Here is a 15,977-nt window from a genome sequence, read left to right as displayed (position 1 = left end):
TTTGAAGAGGGTGCCAAATTGATAGTACCTCACAAAAATGGTTGAAGGTTGATTCTGATTTTTGTGAGTAATTTTATCCTTTTTGCTGATCAGTATTAGTTACAAATGCTTCAGAAACATGGAATGTAAGGCAGATAAATATGGATGACAGCTGTGTAAAAAGCTCTTCTATATGTAAATATTAAATCTAGAGCTGTTCTCATCACAATTTTTCTTCTCTCTCTCAGCCAACAGTCCATGCTAAAGCTGTCAGTTAGCATACAAATCCTGGACAAGGATACTTCTAGTATTTCGGATGTAGTCTCTTTGTTAATGAAGTGAGAATCTGGTGTTTAGAGCTGACAAAGGCACTATGATAATTGATAAATCCATCAAGCATCAGGAATACCAATTCGACTCTGACAAACTAAGGTATCCAAACAGTGACAAAAAAGAAGCTTATTTCTGAAATGGTGCAGCTTTTTCAACTTACATGAGAACAGAAAAGTTGATTATTGGAGTTATTAAACCCTTAAGATGGTATAGTATCTAAAAATGTTACAAACTACAAATGATTTTGCTAAAAATGAAAAACCATTCTGCTAATGTTTGCCAGTGACTCTCTGGTAAGTCGTGATGTCTCTTCTATTTAGATAAATAGATGGGATCAATGAAATATCAGTTAGTTTTTGAGATCTCTGCACCAAATCAGCCCACCCATGTGCTACTCACCATTCAAACACCTTACTAAAGCTGACACAGAGTTAACTTTTAAGTATCTCATTGTGCTTTCCCTCTTTAAAACCTCTCCAACTCTGACTCCTTGAATAAATCATAATAGCCTCAACGTAGGTCAGACAGTTCTAGCTCTGATCTGATCAACGCATCATTGTAATGACTGCTCACATTACCTGTCCTGTCAGATGTATTCTTGCAGGATCATGGCTGGGTCCTGTGCATACTCAGCCTCATTACCTCTGTCAAACCTTAAGGTGACAGGTTTACTGCAGAAGAAAGCTATTCAACTGAAGTTCAGAGCTGCTGGTTATATCTCTGAAGGAAATCTGTTATATCTCAGGTTGAAAAGTAGTTTTCCTTTGTTTGCTTATTCTTGGTCTCCCGAAAAGAAATCTCCTTGTTTTCTTGATCTTCTGCTTAGTAGTTCAACAGTTGAGTATTGGTGTGGATGTGTTAAATTTGCGTAACTGTAATCTCTCATATGAAAGAGAGTTCACAGAATCACAGAGTTGTAGGGGTTGGAAGGGACCTCTGGAGATCGTTGAGTCCAACCTCTCCCTAAAGCAGATTCCCTACAGCAGGGTGCACAGGAAGGTGCTCAGGTGGATCTTGAATATCTCTAGAGAAGAAGCCCAAGGAGCCCTCCCCCCTCCACTGAGCAGCCTGTTCCTAATTGTGGTTTTTTTCCTGTCTTCCATAATTGCCACTACTACAATAGCATTTAGTCTCACTCTAGAAATACCTGTACACTTGACAAAGAATGTTTCAGTTATTGCTGAATTATTTTCCTGTACAGAAGAAGATGCTTGTGATCAAGTAGACAATATATGGTAACAATGTCATATACTATTCATTTTACTCCTCTTCCTGCAGTTGAATTCAAGAAGAACTGAGGGGCAAAATTCATGTCATATATGGTTTTACTGGGCCATTTTGGTGGTAGGTGCACAGTTGGACTAGATGATGTTGGTGGTCTTTTCCAGCCTTGATGACTCTGTAGTTCAATGACTTCTGTCTGAATCTTCACAGAAAGTGACAGAATAACCAGAACAGCCTGAATTTTGTCATTTCTATGAAATAATTTATGATACTTGAAGGAATTACATTCCGGTTTCATCTCAAGGTTGGTTGTGCATTTGAATTATCTTTATTTGAGTTCCTTGGAAGCACTTGTGCTGTTAAAAAATGCAGCGATTATATTTTAGTATGATGACAGCATTATTTGGTGAGACAGAACTGTGTGGGAACTCCACTGTAGGCTGCAGGTCCCAGCAAGTCTTTTCAAATTCTGATTGTACAGAGTCTTGTTGGGAGTAATTCAGGTTGGCCTAGCTTGATTGATTCCTCTGAAAGTTTTGTATTGCTGAAATGCAGGAATTACTGTAAAATATTCAGGTGACGCTTTCGTGTGTTCTCATAATGCTGTCTGCAGGCCTATTCTGAGACATATGATGAACAAGGGTAAGTGGGAAACTTAGGATTTTATGTTGCCTCAGTGGAAAATTTTTTGAGGTAGGATTCCATTCCAGATTGTTACCTATGTTATGGAGTCCACATGAATGCTGGATGCCTAACTTGCTATTACCTTAATGAGGTTTTACCGGTTAGGAATTGGAGTTTAGGGTGATTTAATATACTTTGCTATTTCATCAGCTGAATATCTTTATTGATTCCAGGTCAAGCGTGAAAGTGCAACCCTATAACTTCTGCTGGATATCATGCTTGAAAAATGAATCTTTAAACTTGCATAGACATAGTGATAGCAATGAAGTGTGCTGGCAATGAAAGATCAGGATGTGGCAGTATGAGAGTGAAGGGGTTCTAAATCTTTCCTACTGCTTCTATGAAATGCCTGAACTTCTGAAAATTTTCATAGCTTACGTATGTACAGATGCAGCAGGAGGGTATTATCCTTCCCACCACATGCATCTGATAAATATGCATTGTGAAATAGTCTGTAATCTCAGACATCTGATTTTGTTCTGCCAGCTTAGTAAACTGAAGTGTTCAGACTTCAGAGAAATAGCTTTAATGGATGATAAATAGAATGATGATGATTTTTCATGGAATCAATCAAAACTGCAGGAATAATCACTTCCACCTTTTGACAAGCTACCATTTTGAAAACTGCTTACAGAACTATATTTTAATACTGAGTAGATTTTGAAAGTTCATGAGAAATGATTTGCAGTATTTCCCTGAAGTGGTACTCTATATTCTCAAAAGTTACTTTCTTGAAGTGTTTTAACTCAACATTTAAAATTAGAATACGTATTTTAAACTGACTGGCACGTATAAGGTATTCGAAGTATCTACATAGTTTTGGAGAGGATCATATCTTACATAGTTGCTCCAAAATTAATGCCTCCTATTTTTTTTTTTTTTTCTCCTATGGAAACTGCAACAGATACAAAGAGCACAATAAGACTATTTGATAGAGCAAATTCTCAGCTGCACCACTGGATGCTATCCACTGTTTCATCACTGTTGTGATGGAATCACTGCTAGGAAAACGTTGCTCATGCAGTCTGTCTTTCATTGGCCTGGACAGATGGAAGTCAGATAACACCAAATCCAGACTATATGGTGGGTGTGGTAGGGCAGCCCAGCCAAGTCTGACAGTGTCTTCATGGTCTTCAACTGATGTGGGGCCTGGCATTATTGTGTTGCAAGGGCAAAGTTGTTGTCTTTGTCCTTACTGGAAGTTGGAACCTTTGTCATGATGTGGTCAGAATTGATGGTTTGTCTGGGCTCCAGGAAATCCAGAAGGATCACAACTTTTTCTTTGATGGGGAATTCGTGCGTCCACTTCATGGACTGTCATTTTGAGTCTGGCTCATAGTAGTGAAGTGACATCTCATCACCGGTAGTGATGCAGTCACGAAACTGTCACTTTCATCTTCTTATTGGTTCAGTAGATTGTGACATACTTAATGCGGTCTCCTTTCTTTTCCTGTGTGCATCCACTTGGTGCAAACTTCGATTTCCAGCATTGCCACCATTGTTTCCAATGTACTGATGCCAATACTCGTATCCATACCCGGTTTCCTGATTGTAATCTGCTGATTTGCACTTAAAGGGAGATGCTGTTCATTTCATGCTGTGTATGGCCATCCAGTACATGGCTAATCTTTCACGTTGCTGTTATCACTGCTGAAATGCATGTACCAGCCACCACCACACTGTGCCCAAATCCACTGTTAGGTCTCCATAAATGTTTGGCGAGTGTTGATGAGTGTCAGTGGGTGCCATTTTTTTCACATGGAGGAATTCAGTTCTACACTTTTGCTTCCTGCTTGCTACTCACTTCTGTGTCAAGTGCCATTTAATCAGACTGTTCCTCTGCCATCTGTTGTACAGCAACCAAATGTAATATTATGTCACGGAGTTGACTAGATCAATCTATGTCCATGACAGAGGCAACAGGCCTCTGCCATCCCCCCCCACCCCAGTCCCACAAAAATGGGAAGGAAGGAAGGGAGGAAAAGAACAGCAGCAACAATCTATGGAGGAAAACTTATTTTACTATAATATCGGAATACAAGATAACACAATATATACAATTTAATTGAAATTGAGATTAATAAATCAGACAAGATAAGAGAGAGTGAGTTCCCGGGACCAAGTCAAACCTGAAAAGCTTGAAACGGCTAGGAAAGCACCTCCAGCACCCACTGCAAGGCAGCAAGAGAGCGCCCCCCCACCCGGAAGGGCCAGATCCCCTGACTTCTGTAATGTACAGGGATAGGTACCTGGGACTGGGGAATTAACACTTCAATGCCCTGTACACTACATGATGTTTTGATGTGGAATACTGAAACCCCAAAACAAAAAAAAACCAGAACCATGACATATTAAAATATATCAACCTCTACTGCTATTTCACAAACCTCCACGTTTGAAATTCTGGACCATTGTAAAGGAGTAGGAGGCATTACTTTTATAGACCTGGATCAGGTCCCCTCTCAGTCTTCTTTTCTCAAGGCTGAACAGACTCAGTTCACTCAGCCTTTCTTCATAAGAGAGATGCTTCAGGCCCCTCAAGCCTTAGATTTAGTACTAGAGAACTGTTGAATAACTTCAATCAACCAAGTTTCAAGTTGGATAGATGTTTAAAGATCTATTACTGCTCTGAGAGCTGTGTGGAGGAGAGAGCAGTTTGGTACAACATAAATGATTGAAGCACTTACCTTCCTATAGAAAACATATTCTCTTGGAATAAATAAGGAAAATCTTGAACTCTTCCTGATTTCAGGCCATTGGAAGGGAAGGTGCACTGAATCATAACTTAAATACTTCTTCTTCTAGTGAATCTATCATGTATGAACCATTGCAGAAAATTAATATGCCAAGAAAACTTTCTACAGCTTTGGCACTGGATTGCCAGAGCTTCACAGCAAAGCATTTGGTCTGATATTTGTACTTTCACTAAGTATTTTAAGCTGGATGAACCAGTCTCAGCAGACTTGTCTTGATGGGGATAAACGAGGATTACTTTTTCTATTATATCCTACTTCCTGTAATATATACAATTAAACATGCTGCAGCATTGGCATTAATTCCTTTTTTCCTGAAATTCATAGAGAAGATTAAATGTTCACAAAGAAAGTACAGTACCTCATTTGTATTTGTAATTTTTGTGGAAGTTTGTTTTTTTTTTTTCTTTTTTTTTTTTTTTCTTCAACTGTTTTCTGGAAATAGCTTCAAGCATGGCCTTAATAAGGAAATATGTATCTAGGTAATTGTTAAAGACATTTTGATCTGAGGATTCTGGAGGGAGGAAGAGCTAAGCGATGATGTCCATAATCTCCAATGTACTTCATGTGCAAAAATACTTAAATACTTAAAATCACTTCAGAATATCTAGAAAGAATGCAATCTTTAAGCAAAACAAAACAAAAACAAAAACAAAAACAAACAATCAAAAAAACACACCAAAAATCTTACTACTACTTATCAGTATAAAATTTTCTAACTATGTTAAAAAAAACAAAACAAAACAATCTCCTATATATATATATAAAAGAGATTCTTTAGCGGCCTTGAAAGATAATCTGTGCAAGGGAAACTAATGCTTTCAGTATAGTTAACCTACATTTTGGTGCTAGTGGACATCATGGCCAACATGCAGAATCTCATACTTTAGGAATGAGTGGAGATTATGTTGAACTTAGTAGTACTGATGTGAGACTTAAGGGGTAACATTTATCCACTCACTACTGGAGTGTATTTTTTGGCATCAACTTAGCAGTATCTAATGTCTTTTCCAATTTGGTCTACTCAAACTGTTACTCTCAGTCTTGATACTTTTTGCTAAAATGCGTCAACTTTTTTGTTATTATCTAGTTTCTTAAGGCTGTGTATCTGGCATAGTCTTCTGAATCTTTCTGACAGCAGTTAAGAGGTGACTTCAGGTTTATTTACTGTAATCCATACTAAGATCCCAATTCTTACCTAAGATCCTGGAAGCTGTTTTCATGTATAGATATCTCTTGTTTTAACATAGATTTATGCACACCACAGAATGACATTCATGGCTGACACTTGTTAGTAGTGGAAAGTAATGAGACTGTTTTAGCACAATGTTAAGCTGAAACTAGCAAATTTGAGTACAGTTTTGACTAATAATGTGCAATTCAGTTACGATCATGCTATACTGAGAAGACAATGGAGAGAAGAATCTGACAGCTTGAATTTTGCGGGGATAACAAAGTGACTGGTTTGATCTTGCTTGTCTATACCTGCACAAATATCTTGTTTTTAGTATTCATTTCATTGCCTAATTCAGTGAGTTTATAGACTTTAGTTCAGTACTAGATCAGAATTATATATATATATATTTTTTTTTTTGTCTTGGTCAGAAGGACAAAAGAACTTCAGGAGTGTGTGGCATGGGAAGCAGCTGTGAACCTGTGTATGTGAGAAACTTCTGTAAGAGCTAGCTTGGATCTACCAGGCTTACTACCTTATGTTCCACCAGCAGCTGGGCTGGATTTGCTTTTTTTTTTGTAATGAAAATATGTCTTACCATGTTGTGTTTTTTTACCTTAGGTTCAAGTCCCAGTTATTGATTACTGGGGATCATAATATACTCTGTATACTGAAGGTGCTGGTGAAGGTGGTGGTGATCTCTTTGAGCATTTCAGTATCTCAGTGAGACATTTTATGCAAAGCTTTTTAACAGATACTTCCTATTTAATGTTCATCAGTTCAAGAAATCCAGTAAATGTTCAAAGTAACTCTTCCCTACTGAAAGATTTCATTTGATTTCAAATGGGCTTTATTTATGGAAAGTTAGTTATTTTCTTTCTGAAAATGACATCTGAAAGTAGAACTCATATTGTTGGAAGCACACATTTGTATTTGCATGTTAGGATTTTTAGTCTTCAATGGTCAACTAGTTTGTTTCAATTAAATGTTCAGCACTATGCTCTGAATAGTTGAATACATAATTATCTGTCTAAATTATGATAATTTTTTAGTAAAATTCAATTTGAAAACATAGTAAAATAGATTAAAAGTTCTATATCAGAGCAGCTTATCTATATGCAGCTACTCAACATTCAGAAATATTTTTAGCATAGTCTACTGTAAATGGAAAATCTCTTTTAAAAATGTATGTAGTACTTGTTTTCCTAATTTACAAGGCTATTTTACTGAAAACATGAGTAACCTGAAATGCTTGAAAAGTTGATGTAGTATTCCATTACACAAAGGTTTCCATTTACGTTTAACTATAAAGTCCCTGTTCATTAGTAGTGATCATTTATTTAAAAAAATGACAAGGCATTACTGACTTGAAAGTTCAGTGTTTGGGTTCCCTCCCCTCCCCTCCCCTCCCCTCCCCTCCCCTCCCCTCCCCTTCCCTTCCCTTCCCTTCCCTTCCCTTCCCTTCCCTTCCCTTCCCTTCCCTTCCCTTCCCTTCCCTTCCCTTCCCTTCCCTTCCCTTCCCTTCCCTTCCCTTCCCTTCCCTTCCCTTCCCTTCCCTTCCCTTCCCTTCCCTTCCCTTCCCTTCCCTTCCCTTCCCTTCCCTTCCCTTCCCCTAGTTTGAGTGTTTTCATTGCAGTTACATGCTTGTAATCATAAAGTCAAAAGTCTGTATAGGAAGGGACTTCCAAGACATCTCTGGCCCAACCTCCTGATGACCTCATGAATGCTCTCAGCTTGACAGATTTCTATACCTTTGGGCAACCTGTTTCCAGTCTGTTTTCCTTGACAGTATCTAAAGAAACTGTAAGGAATAAAATGAGGTACCACAGCAGTTAAAGGTGTCACCTTAGTATTTTTTGAGATTTGATCTCTTAGTCTCAGAAAAGGCTAGTTCATGAAAGGCCTTATTCAATAGCTTGTGTGGACCAGTCATCCATAGCCATTCATTCACTTGTATCCTGTTTCTAAGTCGGGAATTGAGCTTGCAAGTACTAAAGAGAGAAGAATTACGTTTTCATTTTTAATAGGCTTTTTTTATTGCTTGCATTTCTTTTTGTCTCAAACTGAAGTAGGTGAACTGGAACTGTAGACTTTCTTCATTGTAGGAGAACTAGAGCTGGACTACTTTTTCCATCAGCATTTCCATTGTAGCAACAATGGAGTTTGTAAGAACTGCTACTGCCCCATTGTCAACTGCTATTGGATTTGTCTAGAGAAACAGGGAGATCAAATGAGCCATCTAATTATGGAGGGCTCTAATGAGTCTTCCATTGTGGTTCTTTAATGATACAGTACTAGAAGAAGAGACAACTGGAAAACAGTTGCATAAATGAGTCCAGAAAAACAAGTAGTCTAAAGGTGTTTGTTTTATAGTGTCACTGTATATTACTTATGCCTAAAGCTCTGTTACCATAAGTGGGTCGCTTTAGATTGCAACTGTTTGTGAATATCGTGGTTTTATAAAGCTTTGCAGAGCATAGTAAATATACCTGAATAGTAATCTCCAAATTTGGGTATTATTTATAAGAGAATAAATTAGTGCTTGAAGTAAGTGCCGTTCCATACAAATTTCAAAATGTTTCTCATGTTTATTGGCACATTTTAGTATGTGAAAAAAAATCAAAATAGTGACTGTTTACTTCAAATTAATCTTCTCTAACCATCCTTCAGATTTCATGTATCTTCCAAAGTGCATCACAGATGGACAAAAGCTACCTATTGAATTTACGTACCTTCTCTCTCTATGCATCTGGGAATAAATGTGTTGTGCAGATCTCTCGTGCCTCTTGGCTCCATTGAACCCAATTTTTTATCTTTAAATGGTAGCAGACAGATTCTTTTTTCTTATTTCTCTGCTCTGGGTGGGGTTTTGAATTTGTGTTTTTGACTCATCTTCCCCTTGAATTACCTTCTGGGCTTAAGGAGCATCAGGTATTCACAGTAGCCTGTTTTGATGTTTTGTGCAAAGGGAGATGTTTGGGTTTTCCCCAAGTAATATTGTTCCTTTATATTTGTGGTGCTCCATTACCTTCCCCTTAGTTAACTTAATAGTGTTTTGCCCTAGTTAGAAAGTGCAGCTGGTTTTGGTAAACTTCAGTGTTAATAGAGGTTGAGTGACAGTTGAAAATGCCTTAAAGAATGTTCATTTTTGTTTGAGGCAGGAAATATAAGCATATAAATTCTGGATTTAATTCCCTGTTTGTTTCTGTGTTTTAGTGTAGGGTATATGAGTTGCTATATTACTTCATAAATCTTACAGGCAGCATAAGGCAATTCAGACTTTTTCATTTTCAAAACTTTTGTTGGGTGCTACTGCATCTGTGAGGGATTGCTGCCAGCTTTGTTTTTATGGTTATATACCTGATAACAACTGTTGAAAAACTGAATTGCAGTTTGAACACATCTGGCCTCAGCCTTGAATGTGTCATTTATCTGTGCTATTTGAAAGTTCTTTGAGTTCAGATACTTCTAGATTTCAGTTGGCATCTGGTAGTCTGTAACATGCTGTTAACTATCCTATACGTTTCTTCTTAATGACTGTCAGTTATGATTTAACACTTCCTGCTTTTCTTGCTTTTTGTTCTTGCTAGAACAAAAAATTCTTTCAGCAAATTTTGCTTTCTTCTGTGCTTAGAAATCCAATGGTCATAATGTCTTTTTGTTTTCTTACAGTTTAACTTTGTGGGAAAGCTTTTGGGTCCACGTGGCAACTCTTTAAAACGCTTGCAGGAAGAAACACTGACAAAAATGTCTATTTTGGGAAAAGGTTCAATGAGGGATAAGACGAAGGTAAGACTTGAATATTTCAGTAGAGAGTGCTTACGATACCCTGAATTTCCTCCTAAATTTTTTGGAGAGGTCAACAAGTCCTGTGACAAAAAGTCAGGGAGCAAATAAAAACATAAAATATGCTTGTATTAACTAGATTCACATGGGGTCTGTTTTCTGTAAGGAGCCTGTTGTCGCAGTCCACATTGAGACTACTACAGATTGTATATATAGTCCCAAAACCAGAGTTCCTGGGAAAGTAACTGTGGCATTAGCAGTAGCTCATTATAGATAGGCCTTACTTTGCTTATAACCTGTAGTGTTCACGTCACAGTGTTTTCACCTTAGAAGGACTTTTAGATGAATCAAACAAAGATATTTCATAGAAAAGAGCAGTTAACATTTAATAACAAAGAACAGACAAAGAATAACAGGCAATTAAAGCAAATTAAGTACAAGTAGGGAAAAATAATCACAGCCCCAATTTAGGATGCTGTATACAACTTAAGTCAACATCTGATTGCAATTGTTTTAATGGAAGATATTTGGTTATGGTGACAGTATGCATTGCAAGAAGCCCTAGCAGACAACAGAAATCTACAGCTTCACGTACGTGTGTGCAAATCAGCTTCATTCTTACTGTGGTGACGTATCTGTGAGAATGGTGAGACACTGGAACGGGTTGCCCAGTGAATTTGTGGATGCCCCCTCTCTGGAAGCACTCAAGACCAGGCTGGATGGGGTTTTGAGCAACCTGGCCTAGAGGGAGGTGTCCCTGCCTATAGCAGGGGGTTGGAACCAGATGATCTTAAGGGTCCCTTCCAACCCAAACAATTCTATGATCATGTGATTCTATGATCCTATGATATGACTCAAGCTGTAAAAAACAAAGGCAGCGCAAATCAGTAACAAGACCATCATCATCACCTGCCTAGTGAATTGCACTTTTTAACTGATACAAATTAAAATACTACTTTGCCTGTAGTATGTCATGATTTACTGGCCTCCTTTTCTGGCCAGTAATGTTTCTGGCCGCTAATGTTATCTAAAATATGAAATCACTCCTTGCTGTTCCTTCTGTATGAAAAGGAATAGCGATGTACAGTGAAGTGGAGCTTAGATTGTAATAACTAATTAACAAGTTACTGGTCAGGCTGGCAAGTTCTGAGATGTGACTAATGCATACATTTCTTAGAAAATCATGGAATCATAGAATTCTAATTGAAATTTCAATGTGATATTTAACAGAAAATCAAGTTACATCATTATGATATAATCCTTAAAATGTGGAGAGAAGCTTTGTTTGTTCCTGTAGATAAATAGACTACACATCTTTTTCTGTCTGACACTAATTCAGGTACTAAAACAAGCAATTTAATCATCGCTGCCTGAGCAGTGCTCAAAGCAGTAGTGATTTGGGTTGAAAGGGACCTTTAAAGATCTAGTTCCAGCCCTGCTGCCATGGCCTGGAACACCTTGCACTAGACCAGATTGTTCAGAGTTCATTTTCTTGTGCTTGGGACCCCAGAGCTGGATAGAATATTGCAGGTAGGGTCTCATGAGAACAGGAAAAAAAGGAGCAGAATCACTTCCCTCAACTAGTTGGCCACACTTCTCATTTATTCTTTGAGAACTCATTCATCACACCATCTCAGTAAGAGTAAAAAATAAATGAGGAGTATTTGAGGAGTGCATTAAAACTAAGAGATGGAAATAATACTGGCAAAAATCCTGCCATTGTGGAATATCAGAATAAACCTACTTCTGAAGATGTTACTTTTGAGAAAAGAAGCTTTCCATTTTATCTTATTTATTTCTCTTTGTGTTTTCTATATAAAATTGGTGCACTTGGGGAAAACTGAAAGCTTTCTGCCTTGTAGTACTATTCCTGTATATGAGAAGGAGCTGCTGAGTCCTATTTTGGGTTATTAGGCTTCTAGTGTTTGTAAGCAAATTGATAATATTCTGATATTTAGCAACAAGCTTGTTTGAAGTGTATTAGAAAATTATAAAATTTTAAAAGGCTTTTTAGTTGTTGATATCTAAATGTGAACAGACAGTAAGCATAAATGCATCCAAAGCAATTCTAAAGCCTACATTAAAATGTTTAAAATGATAAAGTGAAAAAAAAAAACCAAACATCTTTGTCTGTTTTCTTAGGAGGAAGAATTAAGAAAAAGTGGAGAGGCAAAATACTTCCACCTAAATGATGACCTTCATGTTTTAATTGAAGTGTTTGCTCCACCAGCAGAAGCATATGCCAGAATGGGGCATGCATTAGAAGAAATCAAGAAGTTTCTCATCCCTGTTAGTATTTATTTCTATATTTCCTTCTTAGACCTTGATCAAAGTAATAAAATTGTGCAGAATAGTCAATTAATAAGGTATTTTATCTTGATGTTCGTAGAAGTTATTATTTATCTTGATAGTCCCAGGAAAAATAGTTTTTAATGTATGAGGCAATTCTTTTGTTTAGAAAGTGCTACACAGAATTCAGAGAAATCAGAATTCAGAAAAAGTTTTATTGAATAAGCATGCTTTGGTTTGTATATTTCTTCAAGGTGTATTGTTTTCACTTTTGTTTTGTACGGTGCTGATAATATTGCTAAATTTTGTTCTTGATTAGTATAAGATCTTGGAAATGTGAGAGATTTAAGTAGAAAACTTTCCAAAGGTTCATATCTTGGAGTGACAGTACTATGGGTATTTGTGTATAGTTAGTATAGTAGTGTAAGAACCAATTGAATGCCTGTTCTGTGTGTCCACTACAGCCTGAGTGGAGCTGCAAGTTCTGCTCTTGGGTGAAGCAATTGGTGCTGATGACCTGAGAATGCTACCATATGTATTTTGGGGAATTAATTCACTTTGCATCTATCTAGATCCTTGAAGCTGGAATTCCATGAGTGACTTGAGTTGACCATGTGCTCCTTGGCTCTTCTGACTTGCACCTTTCTTAATGAAAAGTAGTTCACATGCTCCCGTACTACTCCGTGACACAAACCAAAGCAAGTTTCATGTGAATATGAGGAAGCACTTCTGTGCTTTGAGAGTGGCAGAGCCACTCCTGGTACAGGTTGCCCAGAGGGGCTGCGGCGATTCTGCTGTATGTGGGTCTGGCGCCCTACTTTGGGTGTCCATGCTTTAGCAGAGATTGGGCAGACGGACCCAGAGGTCCATCTAAGCTAAACTGATCTGTGTTTACAATTTATGTTCTGTTTCTAAATAACCAAGCACCAGATCAAAAATCTAAGAGTTCCAAGTAACTTTTTTGACATACATTTACCTTTTTTCATGTTCTTCTGTTCACATAAACAAATGGTGAGGAAAGTGAAACCCAGCAGAGTATTTCCTCAGTAGGAATGCTGAGCCTTTTTAACATAGCAGGTTACTGTATTTACATGATTCAAATTTGTGTGAAGGCTTAAATGTCTTCTTAGTAAGATGTAAGGAGATTGTCTGCTTTAGTGGGCAAACAGCTGTTTCTAGATGAAGATGCACATGATTTGATAAGAAAAGCCTTTTACATTCACTGGAAGTCAGAGTGTATGTCTGATTCCTGTGCAGGAATTTTATTCCTTCATTGAGCTTAATTTACCTTATGTCATAATAAATATACTTAGCAAATTATAGTCCTTACTGCCATTAAACCATCAAAATTAGACTGATAATGAGCAATTCCATTTATTGGATAGACATTTCTACTCATGTTTTGATCATTGCCTTGTTTGTACTGAGCAGAACTGCACGATCTCTTATGAAATGTGAGAGCGTGTCTTAATTTCCCTTTGGCTTTTCAAATGTAATCTTATCACAGTTGTTCTAAAACGTGCAATCTCTTGTTTCCCAACTCCTTGCAGCTGTAACCCCATGAAGCAATAAGGACTGGCTTTGTCCCTTCTATAAGTAATAAATATTGGGTTAACTGCTGCCAAATGCTATTTGATTTTATTTCCTGTAAGGTCTGCTGTGGCTTCTAGGCAAACTATCAGTTTTCTTCCAGAAAGAAGACCTGATTTCAATATATGACCTCAGTTTTTGTTCTGAACAGTGCTAGCTAATTATGCATTGCAGTATTAGATGCTGATCCTTTATGGAAGATTTATGGAAGTTTTTCAGTTTCCAGATCAGGTCTGACTATGCAATCACAGTTGGTGCTAGAGTGTAAAATACAAAATATCCTTGCAGCCAAGTATGGTAAAATACTACTGGCTTACTTAACTCTTTTCAGATCCACAGCCAAGCACCTTTACATTGAAGTGAGCCTTCAACACCTGCAACAGTGTGTAACTTTTTCAGAATGACTTGAAAATAAGGCATAAAAGCTTCTGACATTGTTTTTTTTTTTTGTTTTGTGTGTGTGTGTGTGTGTGTGTTTGTTTTGTTTTGGTTTTTTTTGCTGTGCTCGTCAAGTTGCTTTGACTCTTACCTGTCTTTTGGTATATTCTCTTCCTTTCCTTTAAATTATTGAGTCGCTTTCTTCTTGTCAGACTTTATGGTCAGTAGCACTTCTGATGCTAGACTTAGGGTGTTGTACTTGATTTTAATCTACCCAGAATTCAGTCTGGATTTATGTTCAGTAGTTATCAGAGCAATGTTTTTTGCCTCTTCCTTGGGGCAGTGTGATTTTATTGGATCTCAAGCTTTGTTTTACAGTGGAATCCATATTTCAAACGCTTAATATGTGCAGTTCTTGAAACTGTTCAATTGATTCAGTCTTCCAGTTATTCCTCATCCTCTGCCAGCTGGTTTCTCATGCTATTTAGAGAACGATCTCAAACGGGCAGTTGTGATTTAAATTTCAGATCCTGTTGTGAAACAGTAGATAGACAAAATGTTTGTGTAGTGCCACAGATTTCTCAATTTAGTAATTATCTTCATAAATGGTGTGTAAAGGAAAACTTCCATATTTCCTTTGTGAAAGCTTAAGGGAAGGAGAATGTTTCAAGGATAATTGAGATCTTTGTATTCACAGAAGTATTAATCTTCCTGTGCAGCATTGTTTTAGGAGTTTTTCAAAGAAAGGCTGCCTTATGGTCTTTTGGTATCTGCATAGTACATGAATGTAACAAAAATCAGATTTCTGGTAAGAGATTAAGATCCTTTGATTTCATAACTGAATTGTAAAATCAGTAGTATTTGGATAAACCTTCCTTCTTTGAAATGGAAAGATTTGCAGAGGATGAGAGTAATTTTTACCAGAAGCATCACTTCATTCTTCTTAAAGTACCCATAAATATTTTGATACTTAGTGTATATGTATAGATGCTGAATAAGGTATTCTCTTGATTCACTTGGCCATTTTCATTCTTTGGCTCATCTTATGTGGAGGAAAATGACAGTAAAATGTTCAGTTCTAAAGAGTTCATTGTGCTATCTCTTAAATTCCTGTGATGTGCCAGTTTTGGAGGTTGTAACAAGGTCCCTTGAAAAGACTCTTGTGGGTTTGAGAAATACTGTATTAATTCCATGTAAATGACTTCAGCTTTCTTTTCTGTAGACTTTGAGTGAAGATTTGTACTGAATAAGAAACAAATCGTTTGTCTTCAGTTTATTCATCCTTGCTTATTTTAGAAATGAAGGTTTTGGAGCTCTTTTTGAGAGAATGGTGAATGTTTGATTAAATTTCATTTTTTATTCTCTCCTTAAATCCTGATTTTAATAGCATAGGTGGCTAATCTATCCCTTCTTCATGGGGGGCTGTTCTGAACTGTGCATTTCTTCTGTACCACATTGCAACACTACGCAGTAGATGTTTCCTGCTTTTAATGAGCTATCCATCTTAAATAACTACAGGCCAGATCTCAGCTCAGAGTATAAGACCTTGATTTTTCTATTTTATTTTCACCTGTCATCTGCAGCATTTTAACATTCACATTTTAAGTGATAAACTTACCTGGAGGTAATATGCAGTAGGGAAGAAAAACATGACCTGAGCACAAATTGCAGTTAATGCATAGAATTCTTCTAGAAATATGCTTACAGCGCACTTCTGTGTATTAAACTTTTCAGTGGGAAGTTCGTTTAAGAGGAAGTCCTTTCCAGATCTTTGTTTCGCTGCTTGT

The 15,977-nt window shown here is 37.2% G+C and overlaps 1 protein-coding gene across 3 annotated transcripts in view; it reads left to right on the top strand.

Annotated features, from left to right (window-relative positions):
* Positions 1-15,977, top strand: part of KHDRBS3 (KH RNA binding domain containing, signal transduction associated 3) — an 80,716-nt gene that overhangs the window by 25,384 nt on the left and 39,355 nt on the right. For all 3 annotated transcript variants that reach the window (XM_048939709.1, XM_048939711.1, XM_048939710.1), the window contains exons 3-4: positions 9,820-9,936; positions 12,076-12,222. In XM_048939709.1, the coding sequence (XP_048795666.1) occupies positions 9,820-9,936; positions 12,076-12,222 (264 nt within the window). The remainder of the gene's footprint in view (positions 1-9,819; positions 9,937-12,075; positions 12,223-15,977) is intronic.

Source organism: Lagopus muta, chromosome 3 (genome assembly GCF_023343835.1).
Source record: "Lagopus muta isolate bLagMut1 chromosome 3, bLagMut1 primary, whole genome shotgun sequence".
Lineage (NCBI taxonomy): Eukaryota > Metazoa > Chordata > Aves > Galliformes > Phasianidae > Lagopus > Lagopus muta.
This window is presented reverse-complemented; position numbering and strand designations above follow the sequence as displayed.